Below are 16,655 nucleotides of genomic sequence, written 5' to 3'. Positions count from 1 at the left end.
TATACTGACGTCGCCTGTATGTCATTTCACTTTCTGATTTGGTGACATAAATTTAAGAAAATGATTTTCGCTATAGATGAAGAGGTATATATTTGAAAGCTGGATAGTTCAAAACCAAAGTTTCGTTTGAATTCTCATCAAAACGAGAGAAGTAAAAAAATAACGTTTCAGAAAATCTCATCGTCACGTACGAACAAGAAGCGACTCGTTGCACTAGCACCAAGTCTAAATTTCATTGATAGAATATATGAGTGCAAACGTTCCGAAAGTAGGGACTTGTGAGTTGATTATACTTCCTTCTAAAATCTCTACTGAATTCATGAATCCTGACCGAATATATTGCTGCATCGATTTAGATTTTAAATTATGTCATGTGATATGGGCGTCTTTATGCGAATAAAACGTGACTGGCCAAAGCTTGAAATTGTATGGAACTTCGCATTGCTGTGTGAAAGGCGGTCGGAAAATTTCATTTCTTTAAACCCTTTAACAAATTAATCTTTTTTGGTAAAATTTTCATTGACTATTTTCATTAACTTCAAACACTCATATCGTAGCGCATTAACACGAATATATATAAACTGAATAGAAGTCTGACGACGACAATTTTCTACAATAAATTCATAACATTTTACTGTAAAATCTAACCATCGTTGTACAATTTAATGAAAATTCCAGCTTAAAAAACATTCCAATAAACTGCGTATACTACGTCAATCCAACTACTCGCACAACCTTGCGTATACTTCCAAAGGATTCTGATGAATAAAATACAACCATACCGGTCATAGTTCACCCGAAATGCTAAGTTTTGTGTGTAAAAAAATACGAAAGAACTTTTACGCGTGATGCACTGACAAGTTTGTGAACATAACACTTTTCCGTAAGATTAAACTTCGCATCCGGTAACATGGAAGCAACGTCAAGAACAAATTTCGTGCAGACCGTTTTGAAAAAGGAAAACCGACTCAACAAAATTTTTTTCCGTTTTAAAACAATCGCGGTTTTAATTATTTTCACTTCTAAGGTTAGTGTCGAGACAAAATCTCGCTGTTGTAATAGGCGTTTTGAAGTGGTTTTACTCACTTTACAGGCTAAGTTAAATACCACAAACACGTGTGAGTTGATGTATATACCCATTTCATCATTTTATTCAACACAAATATTATATTATATAAAATGCGACGTGCCAGTACGTTGCTTTTTCTTCTATATACTCACTTACGTCATAACATGTCCTGTAAAATATATAGTGTGCAGAAATAAAATAAGAAGGAAAAAAAATCCCTGGAAAATTTTAAGAGGACTTTTGTAATTTCGCATTTCAAATCCGCTTACAAACTAGAAAAGCGTGTGTGAGTGCGATTTTTACAACAAAAAAAGAATGTTTTGTTACATCAGTGCCTCGGAAAATGTTTTCTCTCTTTGTATATTATGTGGAATCATTCACAGTTTCCAGTAACTATGTACCGTCGTGTTCATATGACTGAAAGTGTTATGTATATGGTTTGTCTCCTGTTTTTATGCAATCGCACAACATGCATAATCGTATTATAAATAATGTGTAACGATAATGTTGTAGCGAAAGGAAATTGATTTTGGCATATAAACTGTAGCAAACTGTTCGTGGTACAAAGAAGAGCCGGTAATGACTACGTAAACCATATCGATTTCAGCTACTATGACGATGTTCAATTAGAAACTTTTGTGATGTAACACACAAGATGAAAGACATTTCCTTTCGGATCTGCGATTTTCTTCCTGATGTACAAACATCAAAGTATGAAACGTAACACAAAAATCCATTTGACTTATACTGCAATGCCAAATTCAATAAAATATAATTGCAAATAATTATAAAATGTGTTGAATAAATAGTTTCGATTGTCATGTTCCGTACCAATTCGCTGGCTATAAATTTCTATCAGAATTCATTTTATTTTATTGATATGTAATTGCACATTTTAGAAAGTATCGATAAAGTGCACATTACATGAGCATTTGTAATGTGTTAATTGGATATGTGACTAATATTGCAGTTATTAGATCAAATTTTCGAATAATTTTATTTATTACCAGCGACATTATCATTTATGTTGTTGCCGACGCTGAGCGGTTCTTTTTATGAAACGCCATTATACGGTGAACGTTAAACATAAGCTATGACTACGGTTAATGTGGTATTATTATAGTAAAATGAGTGCTAAAACAAGTGAAGTCCAAGATTTTGTATCAAAAACTAGGAGATCTTTAAACAGCAGAAATAACAGATTTTGATCAACATCACTTTATGTTCACCATTGCAGACAGGAGTTTTCATTCTAAACTCTTCTCTTTTTTTATTTTACCGTCACTTCGCTATTTAAATCAAGATGTCGTTGTCAACAGAAAAATAATTACATTTTTGTAAAAGGATTTAATTAAAATATAATGCTAGCGTATAGCATATGACCTATCGACTTCGGAACCGAAATTAGTATTTCAATGTAGGCCCAGTTTTCCAAACTACTACGTGTAGCAAGTATTGGGCCGGTTAAAATATTCATTATTGTTCAAGAGTCCTAAGTTCATTTGCAATGACAAACTTGAAATAGCGACGCGACGGTAGAATAGAAAAATAAAGCATTTTAAGTTTTTATTGCTTGCCCCACGCCAAAATTGATTCTTACACATCAATTTGGCCTCTGCGGAAATGGTCGATTTTCTCTCTATTTTCGCACTTGTCTTAACTATCAGTTACCGATACGTTCTCATTCGTTTCTCTTTATTCCTTCGTTCCACTCGTTCCATGTGCATTTCTATGTGTTAAATATGTTTACCAAACAAACATTTACAAATATTTTGAACGTAAAATGTTATAATGCGGTGCGTTTAGAATAGTTTAGAATTGAATATAGAAAACTCATGCCATCTAATATACCTATCCAGATTGATAAAGTGAGTAGACCGTCGTGTTACTCCGTTGTCACAAAGAAGCAAGAGAATACCAAAATTTTAAGATCCAATTTTTTTGTATCAGTAGACTTTTAGCATTTAAGACTAAGCACGACATTTTAGTTGCAACATTTAGTCTTTATAGTTCTACTTTCGCTTTATGGTATAAATTGTATAATCCATATTATAGGCATATTAAATTCATCAAAATGCAAATAGATTGTGGAACTACATAGATATCTTGTACTAATGAATAGTATGCTGAAAATTTGTGGCTATAAAATTACATTGCAGTTCACTTTATAAGATATAGGCATATATGGAACAGATAGAAAATGAAATCAAATGCAAATATGTAATAACAACAAAATATTGTTATTGAAAGAGCTGTTGAAGAAACGTTACGAAGCAAATAAATGCGAACATTATAATGTCACTCTAATAATGATTTTATATGTTATTGTAACTAAGCTGTGTTTGGGAAAATATGTTGGCAATTCGCATATAAATTCAAATGCAGAAAAGTTATTTGATATTATTTTTCGGCATCGAAATGAATTACATTTTGTTGAAAACGATTTTATATCTGAATATTTATTGCACAATTTGGTCTATATCATTCCGATACAAATTGTTTGTCGATTTGTCGGCGTAAAATAAATAATGAATTGCTTCCCAACAAATTGCTATTACCAGTATTAAAAGTGCACCATTGATTTTGGACTGATTTTGTAACAAATTTATTAAATTGATAAAATGCGAAATTAATTTTAAACAAAATCACTATACTCATACTCATGCATAGTACAATGAACGAATGAAACTTTTTTTTGTGCTGATTATTATATAGATGATTTTGACATTGTTTTACAAATTCATTTTCATGCGAATCAACATCCATAAGTTAGTGACTAAACCACTTTCGATACTTGTTATGAACACACCACGTACTATAAACAATTTCGCTAATTATAGCCGATTGTTTTTAAATAAAATGAAACCCACACAAAATTAATGCCAATTGATCACTGATTTTTATTGATTTTGTTTCATTCGGTTGATATTGTTTTTTTATCGATGAACAACACGTCTGTAAAATATTTTGTTTTATTAATTCTGAAAAAAAAAATCCCGATGTTCCGATAATAGGTGCTTCTGATACAAGGACTTTAAAGGGTATTTTATGTGCGAGAAATTTTAAAGTTAGAGTTCTGATGGTTCTGATTGAGAAAATCATTACAACTGTTTACATATCTGCTTTTATCGATTTAATCGACGTACAAAATAATGCATACACGAGGACGAGGCTTGCCGAGACTGATAGTGCAAATGTGTACTCTATTTTATCACATAAGCGAAGACGAGACAACAACATAGACCTCAATTGTAATTTTTGAATTATTCTTCTAGTTAAGTAATTTAGACAACCGAACACCGCGCGTATGTGATAAATATTCTAAAATATCACAAAATTTCATTGTTCAAATTCTATAATTTAATCTTTTAGAAATGAAATTGTGATTAATACCGTAGGCACTAGGCAGTCCTATTCTGATCCAAGGCAGATGTTGCACCTAATAATTATGGACATAATATTCTGCAATCAGAACAACAGACTTGAATTGATTGAGACATTAGAGAATTTCAAGAATTGCAATTTAAAAATTATTAATTTCAAGTGTCCTGCAGCTCTTTTTGGTGAAGGTACTCTGTAATAATTTGAGAAATTCATTTATTTCAAAAAACCCAACATTTAAAGAATATTTTTTTGTATTGCTGTGAAGTAGACACTTCGTTGATCTTTTATTATTAAGATATTAAGTCATTCAATTCGTTAAGGATACGTAAATCTGTCGAATTACATCCCATCCAATCAAATGTACAATTTTGTGTAATTGAGTAAAAAAAATAATTTCAGGTAAACAGAGAACACCGTCAATTTCCATTTTCGTAACGAATCAATTACTAACGCAACAAAGCATTACGTAGATGATTAGAAGTGTCTGTAGCATTTATGTTATATGTAGCTCATCGCTCAACGTGTTATTATACGATTGGCCTCCCTTAAATGAGATATTTAAATTAAATAATCAACCGAAAAAAATTTGGTAATTTACCAAATGAAAGTACAATTTTTAATTACCGATTAAATTGGATGGTAAAATAGTCCTACACATAAATCGTTCATTCTATCCGCTTAGATTACCGCTTTGAGGATGGTATGAAATACACCTTAAAGTAGACAGAAAATTGTAAGTAGTCCCAACCCTCAGTGCGATTATCAAAAGATTAATTAAAAAGTCAAGTTGAAGATAAAAGCGGAAATTAAATGAACAATTTTTTAAAGAATGAAAAATGAATGATATGTCAGATGCATGTGTTGTAAATGGAGGAGCAGGAAACGTATTACTGTTTCTTTATCGTTTTTTTTTCTTGTCTATTACGCACGTAATTAATGTCTAAATTTGACTAGTGTGCAAATGATTTGGCATTAAAATGTTGCGGTAATGAACATTTCGGATTAACAGTAAAAACAGTATGGTCGCAGCATTTTCTACTTAACTTTTCACAGACGACACGCATCCTATCAGTTTTACTATCGGATTACTTCATTTAATCTAGGTCGTCTGAAGTGCACGGTGGGGCTGAACCAAATTTAAATAAAAAGGTCGGATAACCTCAACTTTTTTTTCATGAAATGTTAGCATGGGTTGAGTGTAGATAATAGACATAAAAAATAAAAAAATTCACTGAGCCGTTTTTCAGAAAGTACTTTTCAACTGTTTGTAGACTGTCTCATGCATGTGTATGACGTTTTTTGATATGATAAGCTAACGTAAGTATAGCCAGTACTCTCAGCTTTCGATTGATACCATACTTGCCATATAAGTTTGGAAAAATTAGCAGCTACTGTCTCTACTGTGTGGTATAAAAATGAAGAGTTAGATACATTTTTATTTTGTACAATTGAAGAAAAACCTTTTTTTGTTATTCTTTCATCTTATTTCTGTTAAAGAAATAAAACAAACCAAAAAAACTAAGAAAAAAAAAATTTGCTTCAAAAATCACTCATTTTTTATACTACACAGTAGGGACAGTAGCTGCTAATTTTTCCAAACTTATATGGCAAGTATGGTATCAATCGAAAGCTGAGAGCACTGGCTATACTTGCGTTAGCTTAGCATATAAAAAAAGCGTCATACACATGCATGAGACAGTCTACAAACAGTTGAAAAGTACTTTCTGAAAAACGGCTCAGTGAATTTTTTTATTTTTTATGTCTATTATCTACACTCAACCCATGCTAACATTTCATGAAAAAAAAGTTGAAGTTATCCGACCTTTTTATTTAAATTTGGTTCAGCCCCACCGTGAGTGATTTATTTCAAATCTTCTACTTCATTTTTTTTAATCAAGTCAAAGCTTGTTTTTTCTGAAGTAGTTACTTTTACACACCCGCCCTGAACAAAAATAAAGTTTTACCTAAAATGCACCCAAAAATTGATCACTGTTCTGAATAGAGTGACCCTAGGGGAGTTCAAAACGATGGTCCGTTAAGCTGGACCAGATGCTTCCCCACACCCATACAACTAAGGAAAAAATTGTATGGGCTGGGGAAGCATCTGGTCCAGCTTAACGGACCATCGTTTTGAACTCCCCTAGGGTCCCTCTATTCAGAACAGTGATAAATTTTTGGGTGCATTTTCGGTAAAACTTTATTTTTGTTCAGGGCGGGTGTGTTTACGTGTTACGGAATGTTTCATTTTCATTTGCATTGCTTAATCAAGTAAAGCATTGTACTTACGAGGTTCCAAGTTGTGTATTTGATAAGTGGGGTGTTACAGCCCGACCCGAAGGGGAGTAATATACTAATAACAGTTGATAGCTTTGGTAGTTCTGAAGATCTAAATGAATTACAAGATTCGTCAAAATGTTTATCAACATGAACAGACAAGTCGTCGCGATTTAGCAGTATTGTAACAATCGCTGAGTCAACCGAGGAGTCAACGTAAATACTTGAGCTGTAAACAGATAGCTAGAAAATCTGAAGATATATACAGTGGGTCAGGTTGATTTTACCAACTTAAAAATTCACAACCAGCGGCTTGTGTAGCCGGAAGATACTGAACTCATTACTTTTAAGTATTCCACGTGCATTTGAAAATCTGATTTTTGTATGGACAAACTCTAGTCATTTGTGGGATACTCAAAAGCGTGCGGAAACCGAAACGAAAAAGTAATGATGCCAAAAGTTTAGTTTCTTCGAGCTACAAGTTGGAAAAATTGATCCACCCTATATACAGGCGAACATCTCTACAATCGTAGATGATATCCTGCTTTTTACATAAAATCATTTGACTATTGGCTGAACAATCTTCTTTTTCGCTTATTTTAAATTAAGAAATAAAGCAGCTTACAGCATCCTCGTAAATTTCATCTGAATTTTTTCTAGTTTATCCGCATCGTATAATATGGTGGCAAAATAGAAAACTTTGTACAATATGATAATAGTTTCCCGCTTAACACTTACAGGAACGTAAGATGTTTAATCCGAGCATCTGATAGACTTTAGTATAGCATTTTTCGACATATTCCGTAGTTGAATCAGGAGACATTTTTTCCTTAAATGAATTTGCCACATTGTGTGCAATTTCACAAGACAGTATAAACAGTCTATCGACATTTTTTTAAAGTGTAACGTTGCTACATGCACAAAATTAATGATTTGAAATTTAAATTGGCTGCAACTGAGCAAAGGAGATAAATTATTTGTGAAGGAAAAAGTGACCCCGTGTGTAAAAAACAACATTGCAACATTTCTGTATTTCAAATTAAGATCAAAAAATTCTTCGTTTCATCCTGTACAGTGTATTATATTCTGTAAGACATAAAACAAGACTGAAAAAAAAAATTAGCCGCATAACAATTAAATCATTTTAAATACAACCATCAAAACGTATACCGCCTGAATTCATCTTTGTTATGTCTACTTTAACAAAATAAAATGCGAAATGAAGTTCTAAGAAAACGTTGGAATAAATTATATTGTGTGCATCGAAAAAGTGTGATGATCACTTCGTTTTATATCTTCTTTGAGGACTTAATTATTGAGGTTCTGAACTTAATTTTTTTCTTCTCTTCAATCTGAAGAATCAAGTCTGTTAAGAAGCATTCAGAAAATCTACAGTTTTTTTCGTGCTCGTAAAACTTGAATATTAATAAAGAAAAACAGTTAAAGAGCACTATAGCAATAATAGCAATCAAATCACCGGACATTATAAAATTTAACGAAAAAAAAAACTTTTCAAACTTGCACTCGGTCATTAAATGTGAACGAAAAATCACCTGTTATAAAATTATAATTCTTTACCGATTGGTACCGTAGACCGTCAAGCATTGTTTTTCTACCTTTTACAAGCGCTTGATCACTTCCATCTACTTTCATATTGGCCCAAAACTAATACCATAAAATTTGTACATTCTTCACAGAAAAAGTATCGAATGGAAACGTTTTTACAACAATCTATCTAATAGAGTTATAAACTCGAACGATACATTTGTATTTACCTGTCAACAACTGGTTTTTTTTTTGTTGTTGTCAAGGTCTCCTTTCCTTCTAACAAACTGCTAAAAAAACGAAAAAGAAACAATTTAAAAATATCTCTTGGTTATGTATATATGTGTCCATGTCCATTCCACGAAATATTAAATCAATTTTTCATTTGCTACAAAATTAGTTTGAACAAAAACTATGAATATAGAGAGGATTTCCGTAAACTAAAAAAAAGCGGAGAACTTTGTTTGGAAACGAGGCATAAATTATGTGTTTGATGAAAGATTGTAATTAGCTGATGGCAAATACTTCTTTTTCTGCCCCCAAGAGCGATGATGGAACGAGAAAAAATAGTACATTTTCTACCTTGGTGTATATTTCGAGAATAACTTCGTATGTACAATTGTATATAACGAGCGCCAGCGAGTGTATATACAATTGTACATAAGAAGTGATTCGAGAAATATACACCAAGGTAGAACAATGTTTTATCTCCTGCAAGCTGATATTTCATACATTAGCGAAATAATCACAAAAATTTGGATTTAAAATTAATTAATTAAGCATGTTGTTTTAAAACGCATTCACAACAAAAAAAAAACATCATACAGAGAATCCTTTATTTACTTACTCACACACATATACTATCCACCTCAACATTTCGTTAAAATCACATCATTCCGACTACTCTGATTATTTGATCGATGTAGAAGTGACTAACGAACCACTACCGACACCAATTGCATCGCGTTATGTGATTTGTTGGCGTAGTGGTCAGCATGTTTGGTTGATATGCTGCTGGTCCCGTGTTCGCTTCCGCCGTTCGGCGATTTTTTTTTTCAAATATGTAGATGGAAAGTAAATTTACCCTAGGTGGGTTATGTGTGAATTATCCAATCGTATAGGCTGTGGTTATGTATGTGTTTGTGTTTATATGCAGAAACGCGTAATGTATGAAATATCAGCTTGCAGGAGATAAAATTAATTATTTCATTGGAGAGCATTGCATTGAAAACTTGAGAGGAGCGATTATGATATTTTTTTTCTGATTTTCGATTCTAACAAAAATCAATTTACAAAAAAAAAATTACGTATAAAACAGGGCCACAATACTTTTTATAAGGTAACATATGAAGACACGAGTCCATAGTTCTTGTCTACAGCAACAAATTTAAAATTGAAATGTATCTCTCAAACATTCAAACATTGATTTTAAAAAGAAATCTGTGGAATTAATAGATGTTGAGTTTAATATGAAGAAATCATTGTGAATGACCCAAAAATAATTTATTTTTGGAAGAAATTCTGAACATGGAATTATTCTGTCAGATACGGCTATTCATATGTTATCTCCTGTGTTGTCTATAACGACGACCAAAATAATAACAAGCTCCAGGTAATGTGGTCGTACAGTAAAATGCATGTTAAAAAATTGAAGCACAAGATTTGAAATCAGCCAATTAAAAATACTTTGATCGATGGAAGTTATAGACCCGATATTAATACTGATCATATGCTTGCCGTCTGTAACAGGTTCAGCACTGAGTATATTCAACAAAAATTCAAGTTTTGTTTGTTTATATTATGCGAAAGCTGAAGAAGCTCTTCAATAACTACACTTCTTAGAAACAGCAAGCATAACGCAATAATTTCATTAAATCTATTACTTCATTTCTAAAAAGCATCGCCTTACTGTTGATAAAAACTCTATTACTTCAATTACTTCAATAATTCAACTATATACAACAGCCCGAGCTAATCGCTTATTTTTGTAGTCGTTAGGTGGCAGATGAATGATCGTTTCCATAAGGACTGCACACGTCTGATACGCCAGTCGTATCTAATATCTAATATAATTTAACCGAAAACTGTCTTTCGTTCTTTTTCTATTTAAAATGGAAAACACTTGATGCGAGAGATAAACGTGATTAGGCTAATTTTGGTATAGTCACTGCACTCAAACTACTCTATGAGTAATTGATAATTTCGCGTTATTTCTTGATCCTCTTGTAGTGGCAGACAACGCGACCTTAATAGAGGTCTCTTAGGTCGGAGTCAGCAGCGCATACGCGCCAAAGCATGCATCTATGTGATCTTCATGGAGTGTGGAGCGGCTATACTTTAATAAAAAAAGGTCTAAGTTTTATTGGACATTAATTTGCTCTTTATTTCTTTGCGATTCGATTGATATTAAATATCCAAATATCCATCACCCAAATTAGAAGAAATAATCTTAGTGTCTTTAGCCACACACCACACCGCACCCTACAATTTCCGAATTTCACTCATAGTCGAAAGACTTGGAGTTCTTATCATGGCATTATCAAAATAATTTCTTAAAGTGACCTTAGGAATGATTAATATGGACATGAACGTTCGGTCTACAATTAATAATTTAAAAAAAAACTTACAAATTATGGGACAACAAGATTAATAAAAACCAAGGAATCACTTGTCTAAAGTTATAAAACTCAGACGTCAGCCTGACAATCGAAACCTATATTTTGTAAAACTAGCTTCAAATTTAAAATTTAGTTGTCTGCCACATATCCAAATTAATTCTAAATAATTTGCATCAAGGCAAACGGGACAAACATTAAGGAATGCCTAAATTACACCCACACCAAAGCCACCCAAAGGAACAAAAAACTGAAGTAACAAACGTTGAAGACAAAAATCAACAGAAAGTCGAACAAAAAGATCAGATTGTACCCAAGGTGTCGGATATCAAAGCGCTACAGTTGAACGGGTTTTATTTGAGCAAGAAAATTGGCAAAGGTGCTTTTGCAACGGTCTACGAAGCAACGTTTGTGGATCAGAAAAATGGGCGGAAATCGAGACTGGCGTGCAAAATTGTGAATAAAGCGAAAACTCCGCGAGATTTTCTCAGTAAATTTTTCCAAAGAGAATTGGACATTTTAATGAAAGTGGAACATCGATTCTTGATTCAAACGCACACTATATTGGAACGGAATGCTAAAGTATTTATATTCATGAGCCTAGCTAGCAACGGAGATATTTTGGCCTATGTACAAAATTACGGAGCTGTCAACGATAGTCTAGCAAAAATCTGGTTTTATCAAATGACCAAAGGTTGGGATATTTCAATTACATTTTCAATTGACTTCAATAGCTACAGTTAAGTTACGGAAAGTCAACAATGAGGTACACAGACTGTGTTTTTATTTGCTAGGTTTGGACTATCTACATTCAATGAATATTGCCCACAGAGACTTAAAATGTGAAAATGTTTTGCTGTCGAAAAATTACAATGTTAAGTTGGCCGACTTCGGCTTCGCGAGATACTGCAGCGATCGTGTTGGGAATAGAATCTTGTCTGAAACATTTTGTGGTTCAACGTAAGTGTTCAATAAGATCGTACACAAAGGACGAGCTGTCTGGGTGGGATACGAGACTTGATGTTTGTATGGAAAACATTCACAAAATATAGCAAACGTCCTTTGTGTATGATGTGATAGATTGTGGACGTTCTCGAACACAATTATCCAGGTTATCCTTCAATTATCCAGATCCTATGTGTCACCGGAAATAGTGTCTGGTATTCCATACAATGCTAAAATCGCAGACATTTGGTCGTGTGGTGTCGTTCTATTTGTGATCTTGAACTCGTCCATGCCATTCGATGATTCGAACATGAAAAAACTGCTGAAGGATCAGTGTAATCGTAACTATAAATACAACGGCAAGGTGGCCGATTCGATATCTCAAGAAGCAAAATGCACAATCAATTGTCTGTTGGAACCCGATGCCCTCAAGCGGCCGAATACAACACAAATTTTGATGTTAGATTGGTTACAAAAACCTTGATCAGACTAAGAAGAGATAAAATCAGTGAAAAACTCCTAAAAGGAAGATGTGAAACAGATCGCTGTACATACTTCCAATTCAACTGTAATCGTTTTAGCTGAGAAAGAAAATAAAAAAATTGCGAAAAAAAAATGTTTCCGTACGGGCGTAGATTGAAATACAATAAGCATTGTTTTGGAGGTTTGTCCAGAGACTTGCGTCACATTTCCTTTCTAAGGGATTTTGACTGATATAAGTTGTTATGGAAGTATTATTTGATTCTACAGATGTTTAATAAAACTTCAAAAGTAAAAGACTGCCCACATTCTTCATTCTAAATTAGAAGAAAATACATTGGTGATCTCACCACTTATTTGCGTTAATGCACAGACCTTACATTACCTTTTCAGTTAATTGCTGTGTGACGTTTTCTTTTATAACTCTCCTCTACTCACCTCTATAATCCCAAAATAGAGGTGTGCGGGCCGATGTTTTTTTGAAGCCCGTCCGGCCCGATCCGAAATTCATTTTTAAAGCCCGGCCCGAACTGGCCCGACGTATTTATAGCCCGTCCGGCCCAAGCCCGATCGGGCCGGATAAAAACTCGGACGGACATTTTCGGTTTATTTCTTTTTGTACACAAAAAGTCAGTTTTGTACACAAAACTTACATTTTGTACACAAAAAGTTTATTGTTTATTATTAAACCATGATTTTGTACACAAAAATGATTATTTTGTACACCAAAATGCTTATTTTGTACACAAAAATGATCAATTTGGACACAAAAAGTTCATTTTGTACACAGTAAGTTCGTGTTGTACACAAAGAAGTATAATTTTGTACACATAGAAATATCATTTTGTACATAAATTTGATGATTTTGAGAGATATAAGAATATATTGATTCAGCGACGTTAGCGTGTTTTAATAATGAGCTGTTTGAGATGAGAAAGTAATTGGTAAAAATTATTTATTTATGTAGCAGCGCCGCAGGCCGTGGAATATAAAAAAAAAAAAGCGGGGTCGAGGGGCGGCAGCCCCCGCAGTGGGGGTCAAGGGGGTACAGCCCCCCTTGCGGGGTCTTAGGGGCGGAGCCCCTAGCGGGGTTTGGGGCAGAGCCCCATGAACGTACGGCAGCCTGCAGGGCGTAAAGAAAAGCCCGCCGCAGGCGCGGGGGTTTGGGGGCGGAGCCCCCGCACAAAGAAAATACAACATCCTACAGCAATGTCAGAGGTGAGAGGAGTAAATGCAGTAAATGATAACAAACTTTTGACATATTAATCGGTTCATTGAGATAAAGCTTCTTTTTTTTGTCACACTTGATAACTTATGAGCTGAGATCGCGCAAAGTTAATTCAAAAAATTGCACGAAGCTTAAAAAGATAAACAATTTTGTGTATGAATAATATTTTGTGTGTACAATGTTATGGTTTCAGTGTACAAAATCAGTTATGTTTGTGTACAAAATCTTTTTATTTGTGTACAAAATCATTTTTTTTGTGTACAAAATCATTTTTTTTGTGTACAAAATGCGTTTTATGTGTGTACAAAATGTAAGTTTTGTGTACAAAACTGACTTTTTGTGTACAAAATGATATGAACCGACATTTTCGGGCGGCCCGAAAGCAAATTTCATATAAAAAAGTGCGCGAAATTTTGAAAATCGGGCCAAAAATTTGGTTTTTTAGGTCCGGTCCAAGCTCGGCCCGACAGATTTGAAGCCCGCCCGGCACAGGCCCGGTCGGGCCGGATAAAAACCCGGGCGGCCCGACATTTTCGGGCGGCCCGCACATCTCTATCCCAAAAGTCCAATACGAAACCCATAAAACTTTGATATAATTCTGAAAAGTTTATGGTGGACTGTGAAGTGACCACTGCAAGCTTAGACATCGCCATAGAATAGATCGATCGATCCTATCTGTTTTTTGTGGTCTTTCCTCTCAGACCTTAGGTAATATTCGCTTTACACCGGCCTCAGATTTAACACCTTCAGAGATGGAAATCTCCTACACGACTTCCTGCTATGAACTGATTGTAGGAGTGAGGCTCGGGAAAAGTAAACAAAAGATCCTAGATCTGGGTTTCGGCCTCAATGTATAGAAAACTCATCACACCTCGAATCTAAAATATTGAGCAGAGGAATTCTTTTGAAAAACAGCAGACCAAAATCGGGCGCGTTTTCTATTGGAATTTTGTATATGTGCCCAGAAAGGTATTTGACCATAGAAGCCAAAACCACTTTCAAAAATATTCTTCGAAGCTTGCCTATTTGCCCCGGAAGTGCATAAAAAAAAGTGCATGTTTCCGGTTTTGGATCACCTACACAAGCTTCGAAGAATTTTTTTGAAAGTGTTGGCTTCTAGGGTCGAATACCTTGCTGGGCACATATACAAAATTCCACTAGAAAATGAGTTTGATTTTGGTCTGCTGTTTTTCAAAAGAATCCCTCGGACTGATGGAATTGTTGGCCCCAATAATCCTAAAAGTGCAGGACGGACCTGCAAAGTGTCTCAAAATTCTTAAGTTCTGGAACTGAGTAAACGGTGGACAATGTGGAGTGATACGCGCCCATAGTCGACAATTCGATTTTTAATTTCCTATGGGATCAATGCAGTTAATAGAAGAGATTGTATATTCCCTTAACCAAGGTTTTATTGACACAAAAACGAAACAAGTGATCGATTCAGCAATAAAGTTTCTCTAAAATAAACTATGCGTTGACATCTCAATTCTTTGATATATGATTCATTCTCTGGCTTTTTAATAATGTATCTTTTACATGCAAAATTTTTTTATCATCTCATCCCATATAATGTCTTGAAGCTACAAGAAAACCACAACGAATCATAAAATCCGTCTGCATTATTGCGGTAAATTAAAAAAAAAACCTAAATTGAACCATCACTAAATAAATTATAATTTTTTTTCAAGTAAAATATAAAATATTCACACATATTGTTAAGTTCGAATTAACAATGGAAATTATATTTTGCGTTAATGTTAATGCTTACAAGCATGTGGGTAACACAAAGTATGTATAATTTCTTCATGCGCTTAAATTCGAAATGCATGCAGTTTTGTATGACTTAATGTTGTAATTATTAAACCTGAGCTTAATATTTAAATGAACGTGTCGTTAATCAAAGCTATTGATAAATAAATTTATTTCATTTTATGAAATTGAGTAGACCGACCAAACCGCAGATCTGTTGAAATTGATTATTATTCAAAAACCTATTTGAGACTTTGTTGTTCTGTACATTCGCACGTCGTTTAACCTTCCAGAAACCGAAATGACGATAAAAATGAGTGATGAGCTCCGGCTCGAACAAAATGAAACGAACGCTGCACTCGTGTTACTTCAAGAAAAACAACCTAAAATCAACCGTCTAAGATGTTAACTTAACTTTAGGGGTTGACAACTAAAGCTTTTAAAAATTTGTGATTTTCACCACCGTAACAGAAGTAACAGATTTAATGACTAATTTGCACTCTTTGCTCCAAATCGGACACCAAGTGGAAACCACTTTACAGATGACCAAAAGATATTAAGAGACAGAAATCAACAGTACTCAGTTCTACCGATACCAATGGTACTACTTTAGCGTGCTTACAGAAATGGCTAGTTATCTGCTGCCGACAACGACGGCAAAGAATGAAACAAGGGTTTCTTTTATATGTGCTATGATAAAAAATATTGAAGTGATAGATTTTGAAGCAACTCTTTAATGATCTTTTAAAGTCAAAGTGAGACTGACAGTTATGTGTGACAGTAAGAACTTTATGCCGTTTTCAACTTATGTATATGCATGAACACATGAATACAAAATGAATTTTTTCCTCAATTCTTTTTCGCATAAAATAGCTAAAAAATTGAGTAAAAATTGAAAATAAATATACCCGTGTCTTGTCCTTTGACGAGAAAATGTGAAACCGGAAAGATTTTTCACTTTATAAATTCCTGAAATATGTGATTTGTGCCATTTTCCACCCAAATTTCACATAAGGTCTTACAATCGCTAAAACGATCTGGTGTGCATACGTTATTTTGCACCAGCTGGTCACATACAATTCCAAATGGGACCAAGCCGGTGCAAAATAACGTATGCACTCCAGTTTGATTTAGCGATTGTAAGTTTGCAACCCTAAAATTACAGTAGATTGTTCACTCAGTTTTCACTAGTTCAGTGAATTTTTTTTTGATGAAATGTCAAATCGCCACAGTAAATTTCGTATATTTAAAATCGTAAATTTTTAATCTCAAACAAGTTTGTGTCGAAAATTGTTTAGTATTTCGCGTAAGAATAAGTGATTTATTTTCAATGTCGGTCAGATATTAGTTCCAAGTGTGCTCATTC

The 16,655-nt window shown here is 33.9% G+C and overlaps 1 protein-coding gene across 1 annotated transcript; it reads left to right on the top strand.

Moving 5' to 3' along the window:
• Positions 1 to 10,960: 10,960 nt before the first annotated feature.
• Positions 10,961 to 12,450, top strand: LOC119083322 (testis-specific serine/threonine-protein kinase 3-like). The gene is made up of 3 exons (XM_037193007.1): positions 10,961 to 11,581; positions 11,682 to 11,847; positions 12,019 to 12,450. Exons 1-3 carry the CDS (start codon positions 11,092 to 11,094, stop codon positions 12,314 to 12,316), a joined length of 954 nt encoding a protein of 317 aa, XP_037048902.1. The 5' UTR covers positions 10,961 to 11,091; the 3' UTR covers positions 12,317 to 12,450.
• Positions 12,451 to 16,655: the final 4,205 nt, after the last annotated feature.

Source organism: Bradysia coprophila, unplaced genomic scaffold (genome assembly GCF_014529535.1).
Source record: "Bradysia coprophila strain Holo2 unplaced genomic scaffold, BU_Bcop_v1 contig_587, whole genome shotgun sequence".
Taxonomy (NCBI): Eukaryota; Metazoa; Arthropoda; class Insecta; order Diptera; family Sciaridae; genus Bradysia; species Bradysia coprophila.
The sequence above is the reverse complement of the archived record's forward strand: the minus strand, read 5'-3'. Positions and strand labels throughout refer to the sequence as shown.